The 20094-nt window shown below is 36.0% G+C and overlaps 1 protein-coding gene across 1 annotated transcript in view; it reads left to right on the plus strand.

Moving 5' to 3' along the window:
- The window catches only part of LOC145988599 (dynein beta chain, ciliary-like), a 292854-nt gene that overhangs the window by 19391 nt on the left and 253369 nt on the right, over positions 1–20094 (plus strand). The window contains exons 8-12 of the mRNA XM_083123590.1: positions 93–225; positions 506–790; positions 1508–1618; positions 14296–14447; positions 17962–18154. Coding sequence (XP_082979716.1) covers positions 93–225; positions 506–790; positions 1508–1618; positions 14296–14447; positions 17962–18154 — 874 coding nt within the window. The remainder of the gene's footprint in view (positions 1–92; positions 226–505; positions 791–1507; positions 1619–14295; positions 14448–17961; positions 18155–20094) is intronic.

Consider the following 20094-nt stretch of genomic DNA (forward strand, 5'->3'; position numbering starts at 1 on the left):
CATATTATGGTTTAATGCTAGAAAATTTTTATATCTGATTTGTAACAGATAATTATACAGCAAAGTGTAATTATAATTATTCCCCATTTCAGAGAACTGTATGAAGAGTTTCAAGAAAACCTGAGTTCCTACTTTGAAGAATCCAACCCTAAGCTGTGGAGTTTCCATCCGAAGCTGGTATTTGAAGATTATAACATTTATGTTAAACGTGTTGAACTAATGAAGGTAAGGTCCATGTGAGATCTGTAAAAGATAAACATTTGTTTGTCCATATGTGGGGGAAATCCCACACTTCTTTCTCTCAGCATCTGTATGAGCATTAGTTCAAAGTGGTATCGACTGGACCCAATTGAACTTTCATAAACTTCTTGATTTCTTTTTAAATAATTAGAAACTAACTATTTCATTAAATATTGTACACTGTAACTCTTGGTTATGGAAACTTGGGTACTACAACGTAGCTTGTTACAGTACATATTCATTAACCAGAGGATTCTATTTACAGGGAATTTTAGACACAGCAACAGAGTATTTTAAGCTGGAGAAGTTGGAATTGGCTGGCTTGAAGGGGAGAATACTGAGTTCCAGGGTTGTGCAGATGTACAGTGACTTCAACGATCTGTTTGCAGCTGTTGGGAACGTAACGTATGACCCTTTGAATCCGAGAGATGATACTTTCATGCAGGAGCACAAGAAGTTTGAGGATGCCGTTCTAGACCTTGACAACAAGTTGGCTGCAATCTTCAGCCAGTCTTTCGAAGAGTGCACAAACTTGGAAAGCCTTTTTAAGGTATATGTAACACTCTTCATATGAGGTCGCCACAAAGACTCGCCACTTTTAAATTACTCAGATTGATTACTTACCAGTAAATGTGGATTTTGTTCAGAGAAATGACAAATTAACTGTACTTTTTGATTTTATATTATTTATTTAGTTTGCAGTTGCTTGAAATTAAGTCTTTGTAGTGCTGAGCTGTGGTATCCCACTATGGACTGATAATAGTGGTGTCAGTATTGGAAAGGATCAGCTATTTGCTCAAATGAATTGGCAATTTATTGACTTTTAGGGAGTTTTCAGAACAAAGTCACAGCAACAAGTGACAAGCCACAAGTTACTCCTCACTTGAAAACAAACCTTCATAAAGACATGCAAAATTTATTTCTGGATGGACACTACAAGTTACACACGTTACTTGTGTATCACTCAGACCGAACCATTTCTCAATAGCGTTCAACTGTCGCCTCGGTCTGTTGGTTGTACATGCTCAGTGAGTTCTTTTCTACAAACTGGAGGGTAAATTGTCATCCTGGTGCATGCAGTGGCTGTGTTGATTAGTCAGGAACATTATTATTGTTGTTTTTGTTGCTGCCAGGATTAGAAACTGATATTACATATTATCTTTCCTTAATGTAAAATGACCATTGAGAATGTAGTTTTGTAGCGTATACAGCAGAATTGAAATGCTTATTATTATCCTAAGAATCATTCACTTTTCTTGCATTTCAGTTGGTTCAAATTGGCGGAAGTTTACTAGAGAGGCCAGTTATAAAAAATGAAATTGAGCAGAATTATAGGCGCATCCTTGAGCTTTTTGATAAGGAATTGGATACAACAAAGGTGTGTTGATTGTTACTTTTTTGTGAAGGACAGAATAGATTAATCCATACTCTTGGTAAAATTTGTATTTCTATAAATAGCCTGTAATTTAGTGCAAAATTCTGCCATTTTCTTGTTTCTTCTTATGAATATAATTAATAAAAATATAAGCATAATTCATGTACAGTGGGGCCTCCCCGATGGCACAGTGGTAGCGTCATTGCCTTGTAATCAAGGGGTCCTAGGTTCGATACCCGGTAGAGGCACATGGCAAAGTGGTTCGGATCCAACTTTAAACCGTAGGTCCAGTCCCGATTAGCCTTACTGTGCATAAAGTGGACTTAAAACACCAACTCAACCAAAAACCAAACTCATGTACAGTAGTTTTACAAAGTAAATGTCTAACATATGCAGTTTGTTCTTCCTAAGACAAGAACCCATTACAGTCACCTGGTTACACACATTAATTAAGGAGATTCATGAACCATTCAGGTTGTCCAAGGATCATTTGCAATTTTGTATTGGATCTCAGATTAAAAGACAAACTTAGGGTGAAAATGAATCCTTAAATACACAGAAGCAAATTACTAATTTTTATCCACTAGATTTACTTTGTATGGTTCTATTGGGCTCACTTGGGAAGTTATTGTAACAACTTTGTCAGTATATTTTAAACTCAGTATCGGCACAATAGGTAACTATGGTGCTATGTTGAAAAGGAAATTTAAATTTACATATACTGATAACTTTATAATTATTATATTGATAAAAATGAAAAGAAAAAAAAAACTAGAAACAACAAAAATTAAAATAGCATCAAATTATGCAATTATTTGAAAGAACATTTATATGAAGAAAACACTTCTTTACTGTCTCCTTGTGAGGCAGAGCAAGTCCTCCTCTAAATATTTGGGCACGCGTCAGTTCTACCTCTGAGCACACTCAACATGCCAGATTCCTCAATCAGGTCCACAAGATGGCTTCCTTCAATTTTCAAAACTTCACATTTGGCTTGTTCACATCCAAAATGCAGAAAATATTACACTCACTTAGTCTTATTTCTCATAACATTTCATTTTAGATAATGCAATATTCATTTACTAGCTAGTTAATGCAGATGCCATCAGATAATAATTTCCTGCTCTCAATTATTAAACTAGGCACTTTACACCAGTTCCAAATCTTTCCTTTTTCGTTATACAGATTATTCCATTATAAAAGCATTTTCAAGCTTCTGTTATCAACAAAATGTCTCTATATAGTTTCAACAAACTATTAAAGATAAACTGATCAAGTATAATCTCTCAAAAGATCCAGATTTTTAATGATATCAAACCTTCACCAATCGTCACATTTTTACTTATGTCCCATCCATCTTGAGATTCTCAAAAGTCACAGACAACTAGTATTAGAGCAACTAGTTCAAGCCAGATTTTTTAGTATGTGTTATCTTCAATTGTTTTTGTTTTATATTTTTGTTCATAAGTGCTTAACAGCTTGAATGTTTGTGTTGTAAATGTACATATTTGCTCTGTTACAGCTATTTTACTATATATATCACAATATACTTATCTAATGATTACAATTACCATTTTTTGAATGTTGATATAAAATACCAAGTATGACATCATATAAGACATTGAACAATTTTAAAGAGTTGACCTTTGTATATAAACCTTGATGTCAATGCAAATGTACATAATTTCAATAAATTTAATTATAAATTTGAATGTAACTTATCTTGCTTGCCTGAAATAACACATATGATTGAAGATATTTGTTTTTTCATATTGTCAGTCAAAAATAACTGTTATGAATATGAATTCAGAATATTGCACAATTTGATAATTTTGTCATGATATACAAATTGGCTTTTTTAAACATCATATTTAATGAAATTAGTTTAAATAGTAATTTCAGACACTTAATTGCATTATATGAATAACATTTTGAGCAATCATATGACTAAATTATTATAGATATAGCACAAACGTGGAACTTTGGACTTAGCCTAACCATTTTCAAATGTACTTATGACAATGTATTATTTTTATTGTCATACTGGCGCTCAACAAGGGACGAACCCACAACAGATCTGAGCCCTACTGAGACATTTAACATATAATAATTAATACAATGCCTCTATATTTACAATCTGTTTACATGTTCAGCATTATAATCAATTGAGTGTGACTGAATATTTGTTTTCCAACAATACAACCAGAACTTGTTCATCATGAACCAATACATTTCAACTACCCATAATGAACATTTAGTACATAATAATATTGAAAAACAAAAAACATCAAGTTCGACATACCAACAATTATTATCCAGTAAAGTAACCATTTTTACATAAACAATGTACCTACATAACATTATTATTTATTATCAAACAATGAAGCACCATTCAGAACTTCATTCTCAACCTGGGAGCATAATTTCTATATTAATTTTTATTTAGCCAAAAAATATATTAATAATAATTTTCTACATGTAGAGTAAGTTACCTCTGATCTAAATTTCCCTAAATTTCCCATTAGGAATTGATCCATTCATCTAGCAACATCAGCTAACAAGACAAAAATGTGAGTCCCTGCATCGAAAAGCAAACATCCTCAGATTTACGGAGTGCTGAATATAAGATTTTTTACATCACAATGAATTCACGCAAGAAATGTATAAATTATGATGTGCGCACTAAAATTATAAATCATAAATAATTGTTGTTCCTGAACTCGCAGCGTCACGGCTCGAACTTACTATTCAGCCCTTTGTGAACACATTTTGTAGCCATAATGCATTCTAGCATTTTTAAAGGAAACAACTACTTGACTGAAGCTTGGATCAACACGTGAATCTCTTTGCTCTTTGTCAAGTTCATTCCTATTTGAGCCTACGATTCAACTCTTGGAATCTTTGTGCTCTAGTAAATATTTTTCAAGCCAAAGCTAAATCTTAGCATTCAAAATTATTATGCACATGCCATCACATTATATTATACATTTTTTGCACTCCAAAATACACATAACAAAGAATATTTGTTATATTGAATTTTTCCACCGTTCAACACAACTAAGGATCAAGAAATATGAATGAGGACCGATATTGGATCATGAAGATCAACTTAAAGCAAACTCTACAGAAGAAGACTTCATATCTGAACTAATGTTTCTGACTCAAGAAAAAGAGAAAATTTTTACATTGACAGCCGACAAAAGAAAAATTCTGCACAAAGTACTGTGACTCACAGTACCACCTTTAACCAACATCCTAAGAAGAAGAACTCAACCAACCAACCCTCATGGGTATGGTTGTGAAATGAAGCAGTATCTTTTTTCCTTCAAACCAACAAAATAAACAACAAGTTAGCATAAGCAATTTCATAATGCCAAAATTAATATACGAAGAATGAAAAAATAAAGAACTGAGGTCTTATATACCACCCTTGACACTCAGTCAATAAGAAACTCCCAACCAACCAACCCTTAATGCTTACTTAATCTTACATCTTCACTACAGAAATATCTGTTTCCTTTGAAGATCTGACAAGTATGTCATCTACCTTGCATCCTTGCAACAATCTCTTTATTAGCTCCTCATGTGACTTGTTGCAGTTTTGCAAAATTTCTAGCCATTTATACCTTTTGGCATTAGAACACTTCCACACTTTGATGTGTTCAATGGCCACTTGACTCACAGGATTACCAGTGTTGCATTCTAACAATGTAACTGTTGAATTATCATGATTCTCAACACACAAATAAGGTCCTTCATACAAGAAGCAGTATTTCTTAATGGGATTATTTTCTAAATCTTTATGTCTGTTTCTAACAAACAACAAATCACCAACTAATATGGAAACTTTATTTTGTTGTTTTTGGTTGATTTGGTTTGTTTTCTTACTTCTGGCCTCAAAACTTTTTAGATGTGCCATGTGAATTTTATTATCCCATGACATTACTTCATCTTCAGTGATATTATTGAATATGCTCATGTTAGGTTCCATGTTTAATCGCAGTTCTATAGGAGCATAACCTGTTTGAGATGAAATTGCATTATTTAAACAATGAAGGGCAACATTAACCTTTTCAGGCCATAGGGTATGACTATCCTGACACAAAACTCTCATTAAGCGGTTAAGCTCTGCATGATATCTCTCAACCATATTGGAGGACGGATGATATGGAGGAGTGAACACTAACATGATGCCTAAGTGTTTCATTTTATCTGCAAACTGATGAGATCTGAATTGAGGTCCATTATCGGCAATCAATTTTTCAGGAATACCCAAATGGACAAAATAACAATTGATAAGCTTTTTGATGACAGTATTTGCATTACTGTTGACAATAGGATAAGCCAACAAGTACCGACTTGCAGCATCCAACACTGTCAACAAAAATCTCTCCCGCTTAGAACCCATGATGAATGGACCTTGCAAATCCACAAAAAGGACTTTTCCAGGTTTACTGGTCAGGTGTATTTTAACTAAATGTTTTGCAGGATGTTTATTGGGCTTTGACCTGACACAAGTATCGCAATCAGCAACATATTGTTTTATATCTTTAAACATGTGTTTCCATCGGAAATTTCTATATATTTGTGCCATTGTCCGAGATGCACCGAAATGACCACTCTCATCATGAAACTTGATGAGCATATTACCAATTAAGGAAGCAGGTAAGCATATCCTTAACTTTTCTGGTCTGTGAAAATCCCTGACACATAATATGTTCTCCCTGAGACAATACTGTTTCCGCCAATTCCTACAGCGAGAATTATCAGTATCAACATCTCCAGAGAGATAGGAAATGATCTCATTCAATTCGATATCATTTCTCTGTGCATTCGCAAGTTCCTTACAGTCACACAAAGGTTGCAGCATTAATTCCAACTCGGAGTAGTTGACATGATAATGCATGTCCAACTGCCAAGGAAAAGATCGACTTAGCAAATCAGCGATTACATTTTCCTTGCCTTTGCAATATTGAACATCAAAAGAATACATCTGTAACTGGATGAACCAGCGAGTGAGACGAGCATTCCACGTGTGGGCAGTTTCCAACCACGTGAGGGCTTTATGATCTGTAATAATGACAAAATGCCTCCCTTTTAGTATAGAAGCAAATTTGTCTATAGTATATAGGATCGCCAACACCTCCATTTCAGTAGATGTATAAGATTTCTCATAATCTTTTAACAACCTGCTGACAAATCCAAGAGGCTTGAACCCGCCTTCTCTGATCTGGAAACAATAACCCGCTACTCCAATAATCGAAGCATCAGTTTGAACAAAGAAATCATGTTCAAAATCGGGAAATGCAAGCATTACTTGTTCAGCAATTTTTTCCTTCAAAAGCTGAAATGCTTCAGATGCCTCTTTATTCCAACACCATTTTTGTTTAGCTTTGAGAAGCTCATACATGGGTTGGGCAAACATTGCATAATTTTTTATGTATTTACTAATCCAATTTAAGGAACCTAATATTTTTTGCAATTGTTTAATTGAGCTAGGTTCCGGTAACTCTATTATAGACTTGACAAAAACTGGATCTTTATGATACCCTTCTGGGGTAATGATGTGACCCAAAAACTTTATCTCCCTGCAGCAAAATTTACATTTCTCTATTTTAAGGGTCATGCCTGCTTTCAGTAGACAATTAAATACACTTTCAACATGAGTCAGATGAGAATCAAAGTCTTTGGATCTTATAATGATATCATCCACATACACCACTACAAAATCCTTACAATCAGCCAAAACTCTATTCATTGCATCTACAAAGACAGCGGTGCCATTCACTGATCCAAATACAACACGTTTAAATTGATATAACACGCCTTCGAATGAAAATGCTGTGTATTTTCTACTTTGTTCATCCAAAGCAATTTGCCAAAAGGCATTACCTAAATCTATAGATGAGAAATAATTACAACCTTGAAACTGTACTAATAACTCATCTATTTTTACGGGATGAATTTGCATCAACTTTACATGCTTATTTATCCCTTTTAGATCAACACACATTCTTATCCCTCCACCTGGCTTAGGTACAACCAATAGAGGGGATAAGTATTCAGAGTTGGACAATTCAATCACGTCCCATTCCAACATGGTGTTGATCTGTTCTCTAACTTTGTCCCGGTATGCAAATGGAATAGGATAGTTTCGACCTACCACGGGTTTGTCTGTATCCAGTTCCATTGTGTGCACATAATTTTTACATAAACCTGGTTTAATGGAAAACAATTTTTTATATTTATACAATATATTTAAAAATTTCTGTTTTTCAACTACCGACAACATCTCAGTTTGATCCAACTGACCAGAAATTTTTAATATTGTTTCATCATCCACCTTATTACCCTCAGAACTTGACACAAAAGAACATTCATAATAATGATCCACATCTACAGTATTTTCCAATGGAACGAAACGGGCAAGTACTTCATATTTATCATTATCACATACAAGTGCCTTCTTAGAGAAATCTAAGGTACCTTGCAATGCATATAGAACATCTAAGCCCAAGATCATATCCACCTGCAGATTCTGAACCACTAAAAATTGTACCAACAAACTTTGCAAACCGATAACAATCATAAGCCTAGTTAAACCTAAAACTTTGTTCTTTTTAGAGCCTGTAAAATCCACTAGTCTAATGTTTTTAGTACTCAATAATCTTGGCCTACTGGCTGTAGAAGAGATATTTTTCCACACCTGATAGGAAAGCAAACTAATTTCTGCTCCACTATCACATAGAGCCAAATGTTTATGATCTAGAATATTAACCCAAATTTTTGCAGTATTCGAACCATTAGGAACATTATTGATTGGTCGGTAATTTTCTTTCATGTAATTTTGATCTTCAGTTTCTAATCCTTTTTCCCAATCCCCAACATTAACAACTGCTATGGCAGGGTTTATAGCATACCCTCTGTCACCTGCCTCAAGGCAAAGGGAATTGACTAGTTTTTTTGATTTTCAGGAACGTGAGATCTTCTCTGATTTAAGTGTCCAATCTTGTTGCGCTCTTTGTCACCTATCTCAGTTGCATGAACTGACACTTCAGTCTTAAAAGTATTATGCACACTTTTGACAGGCAACTGCATATTTCGGATGACACTCATACTATATAAAAATTGCAACAACTTGCACATGCCCGTACGATTCCAATGAATCATATCCAGACGATTTTGTGTACGAGGACCAATGTACTGTTCATACAGAGTTTCATTTATCTTGTCATCATCATCAAAGAAAAGAGGAGCAATATTTAGCACTTTGACCTTATCCTCATCTTGAAGAGATAACAGGTGAGAATTGTACCTTTGCCATCTGACCCATTCTGGATCCCCTCTAGAATGCATAACTTTCGGAATTGGTGGTAAGGTAAGTACAATTATATTCCTTGTCTTATTTTTCATGACCTGTATCAGTCTGTTAAAGCTTTGTTTGATATCATCCTCATTTCTCCGTTTCAGTAGATCATTCATGCCAATCATTAACATTACCTGGTCTGATAACTTATTATAAGATTCCATTCTTTGTCTTAGCTGATCTATTGTTTGACCTGAAACACATAATCCAATGTGCCGTGTACCATCCTTTTCCACCTTCACAGGTTCACCTAAGATATTTTGTGAAAGTCTAAGCATCATGCTATCTCCTACTAATTGATTATTGTCAAGTATAGGAGTTAGAATGTCTGTTTCCATTGTGTTTCTATTATAGGCAAATCTATTCTTATTTGGAGGCTTTAATACATTATTAGCACCCATGTTACCTCCCCCAACATGAGTCCTCATCAGTTTTCCGCTTGGGAAACAACACCATTAGCTACTGTGGGAATCTTATCTGTTCCACAATTGTAGCTCTTAACCCCAAGGTTTGTTTTGTCATAGTTCCTATGAAAATTAGTTCTTGTGTAATTTGATTTGCGAGAGTATGTATTCTCTTTATCTGCACTAGAAGCTTGTTCCACAGCCACTTGAGCTACTTTAGCTTTAAAGTTTCGAGTTTTTACACCATTTTCTGAATTGCTCATCCTAAGTGGGATGTCTCTAAGTGATTCAAAATTCTCTATGGCTTGCAATGCTCTTTGCAATGTCTCAACATTATTTACCACAAAGTGCTCTCTGATCTTAAATGGCAAAAGCGTAGCCACTTGTGCAATCAAGTGTGCTTCCTCCGCATGAGGCTGGATGGATTTGAGCAATTTATAATTCTTGTTTACAAATTTCTGTAAGTTACCATGTGCAGCTCTAGAAAATTGAGTATTCAGTATTCGAGTCAATGTGACACTCTTCCACCTAGAATTCTCATAGTGAGACAGAAAGGCCTTTTTAAAATCATGGTAAGTATTGAAGGAAGATTTATTCTGAGTGTACCAACTTTTTGCACAGTCTTTGAGTAACTTAGGCATATATTGCATGTAATCCTTTTCCTTGATATTGTAAATATCCATCATTTCCTCAACTTTCTCCAAAAATTCCGATGGCATACTGTCCATCGAGATTCCATCAAACTGTGGAAACTTGCACAATTCTTGTGGCTTTATGAAAGATTGTCGGTGCGGTAAAGAGTTGTCATATTGAGTACTAGTCACAAAAGTTGCACTTTGAGAAGGACCATTTACATCACTCTTATTTATGTACTTATTATGATGCAAACAAGAATCACCTTTTACATAATCTTGGCGATGACCAGATGGTGTTCCTCTACGGTCATTAGTAGGATCAAATAACTTTTCTTCTGAGCCAGATGACTCAGTTTCAGTATTAGTGGCTTTATCACATACCTTAGATACATGCCTGCGCACTACATGCTCATCAACACAACTATCAGAACTATTCACTACTGTAGGAACTTTTGCACGTTTTCTCTTTGTAAGAGTTCTTCTGCCAGCTGATTCTAACCTACACTGACTAATGGGTGACAACACTTCTTTTACCAATGTTAAAACTTCTAGCTTTACACCCATTATTTGTTCCTGCAGAACCTGGTCCTGAGAGAGATCATTATTCACTAATTTGCAATCACTTGTCACAAGTCCTTGCATGGTTTGAATAAGTTCATTAGGCATATTTCCTGCTGAACCATCCTCTTCATTATGAAGCACTTTGTACTGAAATTGATCAGAATTCATCTCTTGATTAGATTGAATTTGTGGAGAAGAAGCACCATCACACACTGAAGGTTTAGGTAAACTTGAAAGAGAGGACAAAGTATTTGCTAAATGCTGTTTAGTTTCACACCATTCCTTTTGCATGTGTCTCATATCAACATGCAGTCGCTCTGCCAAATCTGCATGTGCTTCTTGTACAGCACCAACCTGCTTACCCAAATTTTCCATCTTTTGTTCCACAACATAGGATACTGCAGAAATATCAGTATCCACTTTCATGGATAATGCTTTTATATGAGATTCCACTTTCTCTGTTCTTATCAAACACTCCTTCTTATATTGAGCAAGATCAATTCTAATTTCTTTTAATTGAGCATCAGAAGATTGCTGAAGAGTTGTCAGCCCAGATTTAAGCACCATCTGGCTAGCATTCAGCTCTATCAATTGAGCATCAGTCTTTTCCTGATTAGCTTTGAGCTCTGTTTGGCCATCCTTGATAGCATTGAGAGCAGCCATAACATCTGCCAAGCAGAAATCACCCTTTGGATCTGACATATTTAAAGGTAAAAACACCTAACCTCAGAAACCAGAACAAGAAGCAAAACAATACAAAGATTATTATAAGCTTGAACCTTTTCAACTCATCACCTGACGTCTCATAATCTTAAATATGTAACAACTTTGTCAGTATATTTTAAACTCAGTATCGGCACAATAGGTAACTATGGTGCTATGTTGAAAAGGAAATTTAAATTTACATATACTGATAACTTTATAATTATTATATTGATAAAAATGAAAAGAAAAAAAAAACTAGAAACAACAAAAATTAAAATAGCATCAAATTATGCAATTATTTGAAAGAACATTTATATGAAGAAAACACTTCTTTACTGTCTCCTTGTGAGGCAGAGCAAGTCCTCCTCTAAATATTTGGGCACGCGTCAGTTCTACCTCTGAGCACACTCAACATGCCAGATTCCTCAATCAGGTCCACAAGATGGCTTCCTTCAATTTTCAAAACTTCACATTTGGCTTGTTCACATCCAAAATGCAGAAAATATTACACTCACTTAGTCTTATTTCTCATAACATTTCATTTTAGATAATGCAATATTCATTTACTAGCTAGTTAATGCAGATGCCATCAGATAATAATTTCCTGCTCTCAATTATTAAACTAGGCACTTTACACCAGTTCCAAATCTTTCCTTTTTCGTTATACAGATTATTCCATTATAAAAGCATTTTCAAGCTTCTGTTATCAACAAAATGTCTCTATATAGTTTCAACAAACTATTAAAGATAAACTGATCAAGTATAATCTCTCAAAAGATCCAGATTTTTAATGATATCAAACCTTCACCAATCGTCACATTTTTACTTATGTCCCATCCATCTTGAGATTCTCAAAAGTCACAGACAACTAGTATTAGAGCAACTAGTTCAAGCCAGATTTTTTAGTATGTGTTATCTTCAATTGTTTTTGTTTTATATTTTTGTTCATAAGTGCTTAACAGCTTGAATGTTTGTGTTGTAAATGTACATATTTGCTCTGTTACAGCTATTTTACTATATATATCACAATATACTTATCTAATGATTACAATTACCATTTTTTGAATGTTGATATAAAATACCAAGTATGACATCATATAAGACATTGAACAATTTTAAAGAGTTGACCTTTGTATATAAACCTTGATGTCAATGCAAATGTACATAATTTCAATAAATTTAATTATAAATTTGAATGTAACTTATCTTGCTTGCCTGAAATAACACATATGATTGAAGATATTTGTTTTTTCATATTGTCAGTCAAAAATAACTGTTATGAATATGAATTCAGAATATTGCACAATTTGATAATTTTGTCATGATATACAAATTGGCTTTTTTAAACATCATATTTAATGAAATTAGTTTAAATAGTAATTTCAGACACTTAATTGCATTATATGAATAACATTTTGAGCAATCATATGACTAAATTATTATAGATATAGCACAAACGTGGAACTTTGGACTTAGCCTAACCATTTTCAAATGTACTTATGACAATGTATTATTTTTATTGTCATATTATCAAGTGTTAATTTTAGCCTGCCCTCATATACCACTCATGTATAATGCGCACTTTTTTCCAAAATTTCTACCCCCAAAAACTGTGGTGCGAATTATGCACGGAATAATTCGGACAGTCAACATGAAACCGTACAGGGTCATTCCATGATTTTCTGACACCTGCATTGATTTTTCATGTTTACGGAATCCCTATCATGTTTTATATCATTTGAAAGCTTAAATCCTGCAGTTTATGAATATGGCAACACTATTTCATTCAAGATAGTGACACTAATGTGAAATGCGGTTAAAATAAGCTCATCACAAAATGAAGGAACATTCTGATTTGTATGGTACTTTGGATGAAAGAAAAGATAAGGAAAAAGAAAACAATAATTAAAATGCATTACTGGCCAAATAATATGATATATATGGAGTGTGATTTTCTTAATGGAAGAAATATTGTGCTCCTAACTGCTAGTTTGAGTGCCCTGAATGTGCCTCCTATAAATGCTACGTTAGTCATGGAAAAAGTATAGATTTTGAAGGTTTTTTTTAGAAAGAGTAGAGAAAATGAGCAAAATCATGTTAAAAGTTTAAAGGCTGTGTCCATCATTTTTTACTTTGTAATGTAATGTTCTGGAACACCAAGAAAAGCAGTGCCTTTCTGGTGAAATTTGGGAATTCACCTCCCGTCACATGTGATACGTATCAGCGGTATTTGTTGGGCGAGAAATAATAGAAAATAACTTATTGAGCACTGCAAATCCATAAGTTAATTTTGATCTCACTTTCTACTATTACAGAATAAATAAGGTGGTTAAAGAATAAAAGATTTGGGATGCTAAACACAGTGGAGGAAGAGAGGGGAAATGGTGTGGGTTGGTGACTTGTTTACACAAGAGAATATTGTCCTCTTGGTCAACATAGCAACAGGTGACTCATTGAATAGGTATGATGTCATTCTCTCTTGATCGGCATAGCAACAGCTTTACAACCTACAACTAAGAAAGCTATTTCTTGAAACTGGATTGTACTGCGCATTATATATGAGATATAGTTGTTTGTCACTTTCCCCATCAAAAACCAGGGTGCGCAATATACATGCGTAAATACAATATTTATCTATACTGCTAATTTCATTATACGATGTATAATACAAGATACTTAAATTCTGGGTCTTTACAATAATCATTTATTATTCCATGTGTAACATGCATCATAGTTTTTTGTTTGTCTGTCTGTTTTTTTGTTGTTTTTAATTCACGAAAAAGTCAACATTATCATTTTTGCCAAATTCACATTATTTTACAATTTTGAATGCAGTAAAAAATGTGTTTAGAACATGAAATTGCATATACATAAACACTTTTTTTGGTGTTATAGCATTTTTGTAAAATCAAAGTTTCTCTCACATGAGATGTTACTCGCAGCCGTTGTTACCCTGTCAACTTTTCCCACTGTTTCTGCTGATGGCTTATGCATGTACTTTCCTCTCAGGTGATATTCGACAGACAGATGGAACAGAACAGATCCGGAAAGATGAGACTTGACAAGAATATGCCTCCTGTAGCTGGACGGTTGAATTGGGTTATGCAGATGACAAGGAGGATCACTGATCCATACAATAGTTTCCTGGAGCTGGAACATCCGTAAGTCAAACGTTTTCTTGCTATTTTGAGTTGTGATGTGACAAAGCTGGAAATTTCTACCTGTGAGTACATCAGAAAATCTTCAGACGTAGATAAAATATGGTGGGAACAGAAGTAAGTGTTGGACCAGCAAGGTTGCCAGATTCGGTGCAAAGATACAGTTGTCATGGGGAAATTGTGGTTCTCTCACCAGGTGTGTTGAAATACATGAGTGGTAGGGTGGATATGGTTTGTGTGGAGAGGAGATAATATGAAGGGGAATGGGGATAATTGGAATGAGGGGTGGATATGGGATCTGGTTCAGAAAGTTAGTATGTGGCCTTACTCAGGGCAGGGAATGTGGTTGCACTCATGTCTAACATGGGCCCTCTCAGCGTTTGTAAACTTTGGCTGTAGATTGAGGGAAAGGGTATATTATCACTACCCAGAAGTAGTCATTGAAAGTAGTACGTGTGATCATGGGTATGGACAGTGAGAGTGAAGTCAAGGTTTTGAGTGGAGGAGCAGTTGATCCTAAGGTTGAGGGCTGTGGATGTTTCTTCCAGATAAAAGCCACCACAGATGTTGCAAGTAAGGATATAGATGAGGTTTGAGGTGTAGGCAGTTAATTTTGAGTGGAGAGTAAATTGCCTGTGGCAGTGTGAAACTGGGGAGGAGGGGAAGTGTTGAGGGTGGGACAGGTTTTGCACTTTGGGCAGTTGCATTTGTAAGCAGGGGGGAGTTTGTTGTAGGCTGGAGGGGTATGGTGAACCAGGATGTTTTTGAGGTTTTGGGGGGGGGCGACATTTCTGGTGTTCGGATCACTGTGGAGGATGGAACATAGGGTATGTCTGATTTTGTTGAGGTGGGAGTGATATTGGGGTGACAAGTACAGGGAGGTTGGTGTGAGGTTTCTTGGTGGAGGTGTATGAGGCAGCTCAGGATATTTGTTTGTTTGCTGACCATGGTGGAAGGATATTCAGGGTTGACCAAGCCTTGGTGTAGGCGGAGGTTGTAGTTCTGTCAGGAGGTGTTGAGGCGTTGACCCCCGAGGGCCAGGAAGAATGGTATGACTTTCTTGGTGTGAAATGGATGGAAGCTGGAGAAGTGTAAGTATTGCATATGGTTGATAGGTTTGATGCAGATTGATGTTTTCTAATGACCTTCCTCAATGTGCATGTCCACATGTAGGAAGGTGATTTGGTTGGTGAAGTGGGTTCAGGTGAACTTGAAGGAGCACAAGGGGTTAATTTGGTCCAGTAAAGTGAATGAGGATGGTTCTCCATGTGTCCAGAGCATAAAAATATCATGAGTGAAATGGAGCCAGGGGATTGTTTCAAGGGTTGAGTACACAGGTACTTTTGTTCAAGTTTGCATAGAATGGGGCCATTATTTTGCCCATTGCTGTACCACATAGCTGGAGGTAATTTTTGTCCTCTAAGCTAAAGTTGTTGCATGTGAGGATACAGTGGGCTATGTGAGTCAGGAAATCAGTTCTGGATTGCGGGGTTTAGGTCTGCTGTTGAGGTAGAATTCAATGGAGCAGAGGCTGTGGAGTGATGGTGCTGAAAAAAGTACATCAATGGAAGCAAGGATTGTGGCAACGGTGGAAGGTTGTTGATTTTCCGAACGATGTGGTTGGTGTCAGTAAGGTAGGAAAGTAGAGCTGTCACAAGAGGCTAGAGGTGGAAGTGCATGAAAGCAGAAATTCTTTTTGTGGGGAAGTTGTAGCTGGGCACAGCATGTCTGTCAGGGTTATCAGGTTTGTACTTGTGTTTATATAATTTACTTATTAATATTGACTGGTATTAATTTTTATACCAATACTGATAACGTCTAGATGTATGGCAGGCTTTGTTCATTGCTGAAGAACATAAGGAGAAATTAAATAATGAAGATGGCAATATGGACTCACTGTGGAGTTCTGTTTTTCACAAGTGGAGAAAGCCTGAAATTTATCCAACTGGAAAAGTCAAGAAACTTTGAAAGGAAAGGAATTTTGAATTGCCTCATGATATTTAGGAGTTAATGTATACATCAAAATATTATTGACATGATTTATTGTCCTTTTTGTTAATTTTTTGCTATTGTTATAAGTGTAACATTGATCAAATTACTAAAGATTTTCTGAAGATGGGGACATGTGTTCTGAAATATTACATCTAAAAAGTTTCTATGTGTTTGTAACAACTGTAAGTTAGATGAAAGTTGTACAGTGCAAGAAATAGATACATACATGAAGAATTAAGATAAAGTACTGACATAAAACTAACTAACTCTCTAGCCTTCTTAAACCTGAAGGTTCATGGCTGCAGCAACAAGGCCTTCCATCTGTCCCTATCCTGAGCAAGATCTACATACTCTTTTCCATCCCTATCGCTTTCCTTTAGGTCCATCTCAACGTTATCCCTCCATCTTCGTCTTGGCCTTATCCTTAGTCCAGGGACCTCCCAAAGTATTCCCCGCCCGGAGATCCAAATGCGACACTATTTTACCTCCGGAATATTTTACCTTGGGAACATCCATGGCCTCATATTGCTGATTCTTGACATGTCTTTTTACAGTGCAGAGTTGTCAGCTCTACGCCTAACCCCCAATATGAATGGAGGACCGCACCTGTCGTTGGTCAGCGGATCCCTCGGATCTAGCTGGAAGGATCACATAGTAGTCCACCAACCATACCCCATTTCTGCCAATTATGGGACGCTCATAGAGCCATGACAGGACAGCTCTGTAAATCCCAACAGAGCAAAATGTTGACCATTTCACTCTGTTGGTTGATTAACTGCAGTGAACAAGCCACAGGGCGATCAAGTCGTCACATCCCTACGCCAGAAGTACTGACATAAAGTTTACTGATATCGTTAACAGTATTCTATCAATCCAATAAAAAGTCGAAAATATTCCATGAAAGAATTGAAATGATCATTACTCTCCTAAATGAATGTATGTAATCTTGTGACTCTCCCGTACCATGGCTGTGCGGTCTAAGGTGCAAGCTTTAGGTTCCAGCTACAAGATGCATGCAGGATTGAATCTCCTGGGTAAAGCATAACAACTTTTCCTGATATTTTGACCTGTGTATGGGATCGGTGGCCACCCAGGGTTGTGAGGAAATTAAGGAGCTACGAATGAGTAGCATAACCCGGTCATAGAAAACCTACAGTGGCTGGGGATTTGTCATGCTGACCGCACGTCTCCCCATAACTGGTTGGATGAACTCCCACCTCTGATGGAAGTGAGGCCGGTGGTCAGTAGGTAGGCACGGGCTGTTACGCCACAAGTTATTAACCTTGTGACTGAAGTAGGTTGGGCCTTTGAAAAAGTAAACTGTGTTTAGACATCAATATTAATAAAAATCATGGCAAAATGACAGAAATTTGCACTATTTATTGAAATATCAAGCTTGGTAAATTATCAACAGTACACTGATGCACTTATATAGGCCTATAAACCAATGTTGTTTTAGATTTAACCAAAGTACTGGAATGCATAACATATACAGCTTTTCCAATGTATTTTTTCTTCCTTACAGGATTGTTAAATCTACCGATGCTGAATATGTAATAAAGAAGTACAATGAAATGATGTCATATCTGAAGACTTTTGAAAATAATGTGTTCCGTGAGTGGTGCACGAAAGTGCCTCGCATATGTCAAGTCAATATTCTTAAACCTCTGACAGTGAGAAAAGACAATATGCTTCTTCAACAGAACTTTAGTGAAGAAGTAAGTACTCGGTCTTCAGTCTTTGACATGCATCTTTTATCTGTATAAATGAACTAGGAATTTTGGTATTTCGGTTGTGCTTTGCTGAAATCTGACTTCCTCCAAATGTGAAAGGCTAGAAGCTATTATTATTCTTGTTTGTGTTACTTACATTGTAGAGTTTTTATTGTATTGACAGTTGTTACAAGCAAGTAAACATGTTCTTGGAAGTCAGGAAAGTCACTCAGCCAAAAGGTAAAGAGAGAGTAGAGAGAGAATTTGATTTCTTGATAATATTTAAAGGGAGCTCAGAAGGCCAAGTAACAAGTCGCAAGCAACAAATTATGTTTGTCACTTCTAAATGAACTCCTCATAAATAAATGCAACCTTTCGTACCAAAGTGACATGACAATCTGCACATGTTGTTTCTTGCTTGCATGCGACAGACTGTGCCATTTTCTCAATACCATATGTCATGTTGCCTTGATCTCTTGGTTGCGCATGTGCAGTGAATGCTTTTACAGGCTGGATGGTTGCCATGCTTGGTGGCACCTTACTGGTAGTGGTCTTTCACCTTGCATAAGCCACTGTTCCACCTCAGAAATAACATCATGCTTGGTGTCAAAGTGGCATCCTTTGAGCAGATGCTTCATTTCCAGAAAGAGGAAGTAGTCACTGAGTGCTAGGTGTGGGGCCAATTGAACTACTTCAAAATTTATGCACTGGCAGAATGAGCTAGTGTGTTATCTGCCAACAGCAGCATCCCTCAATTCCTTACATAACCACAGTGCCAACTCGCCCAAAAATTTACTTCATTCATTGATTCACTATAATAGTCACTAGTGATTGTTTGACTCTGTGGCAAGTAGTCCCAGATGCTGTGTGTATGTGTCAGAGAGTGTGTCATCAATTATCATTTTCTCTTTTCAACATCTTAGGTTTCCATAAACAATTCACATTCTTAGTAGGAGTATTAGGAACTATTTGCAAATGTTTAGTTTAAAATGTAATATCATGGTTAGAGCCCGGAAGTTCAGGCATTTATTTTCGTTAAAATAGGCAGGCAAAAAGGCATTTATAATGTGGAAAATAGGCACAAAAAATGAAAAAAAGGCAAAATAAACCGAAAAAGGCACATTTGGAAAGCGCTTACTTTTATCTATAATTTCTGGCAAAATGTTAAAATCTACATTGGAAAGAGCATTTCAATTTTCTCCGTCTTGATTGCACATAACTACAAAGTGTTTTTTTAAGTTCTCAACATTCATTGATAGTAGTCTCTGAGAGAGAATGTTTTTCATAATAGAAAATGATCTTTCTACTTCGACAGAAGTTATTGGAGCATACATAAAACAAGCTAATGTAGCTGGACTCATTTTGGGTAACAGCATTTTCACCTTTTAGAATATCACAAATTGTTTTCAATTGTTTCAGGTCCTCATTTGCACTCACTACCCGTTTGCACTTTTCCGCAACAGCTGACCCCTTTTCTCCTGGCACTTCCATCATCTGCTGCATAGATTCCTCGAAGATTTTCATGGATGCTATAATTGTAATTGACTCTGGCAATGCACCATAATGTGCAAAAATAAACTTGAATAGCACAGGAGTTTTTTCACTTCACGAATTGAAGCCACTTTATTTTCTGGAAGAGCATTTATCACCTCACTGATTTTTTCAAGGTTGTTAGCATAATATATAGCTTCTGATATCCAGGTTCCCCATCTGGTCAAGACTGGTTGCAGAGGTAAACTAAGCTCAGATGCAACTTCCTTAAATTTTCGGGTTCGAGAGGGAGATTTCAGGAATATCTTCTTTGTGTTCGAAATCAACCTGTCCACTTCAGCAGTCAATCATGCACAAGGAAATGTTAACCAAAAGGCAATATCCTAACTGAGCATGAAATACATTTTTCTCACACTTTTCTCCTTCAGCAATGTTGAAACATGCATGAGTTCAAT

Source organism: Lepisma saccharinum, chromosome 6 (assembly GCF_977018435.1).
Source record: "Lepisma saccharinum chromosome 6, izLepSacc3.1, whole genome shotgun sequence".
Taxonomy (NCBI): Eukaryota; Metazoa; Arthropoda; class Insecta; order Zygentoma; family Lepismatidae; genus Lepisma; species Lepisma saccharinum.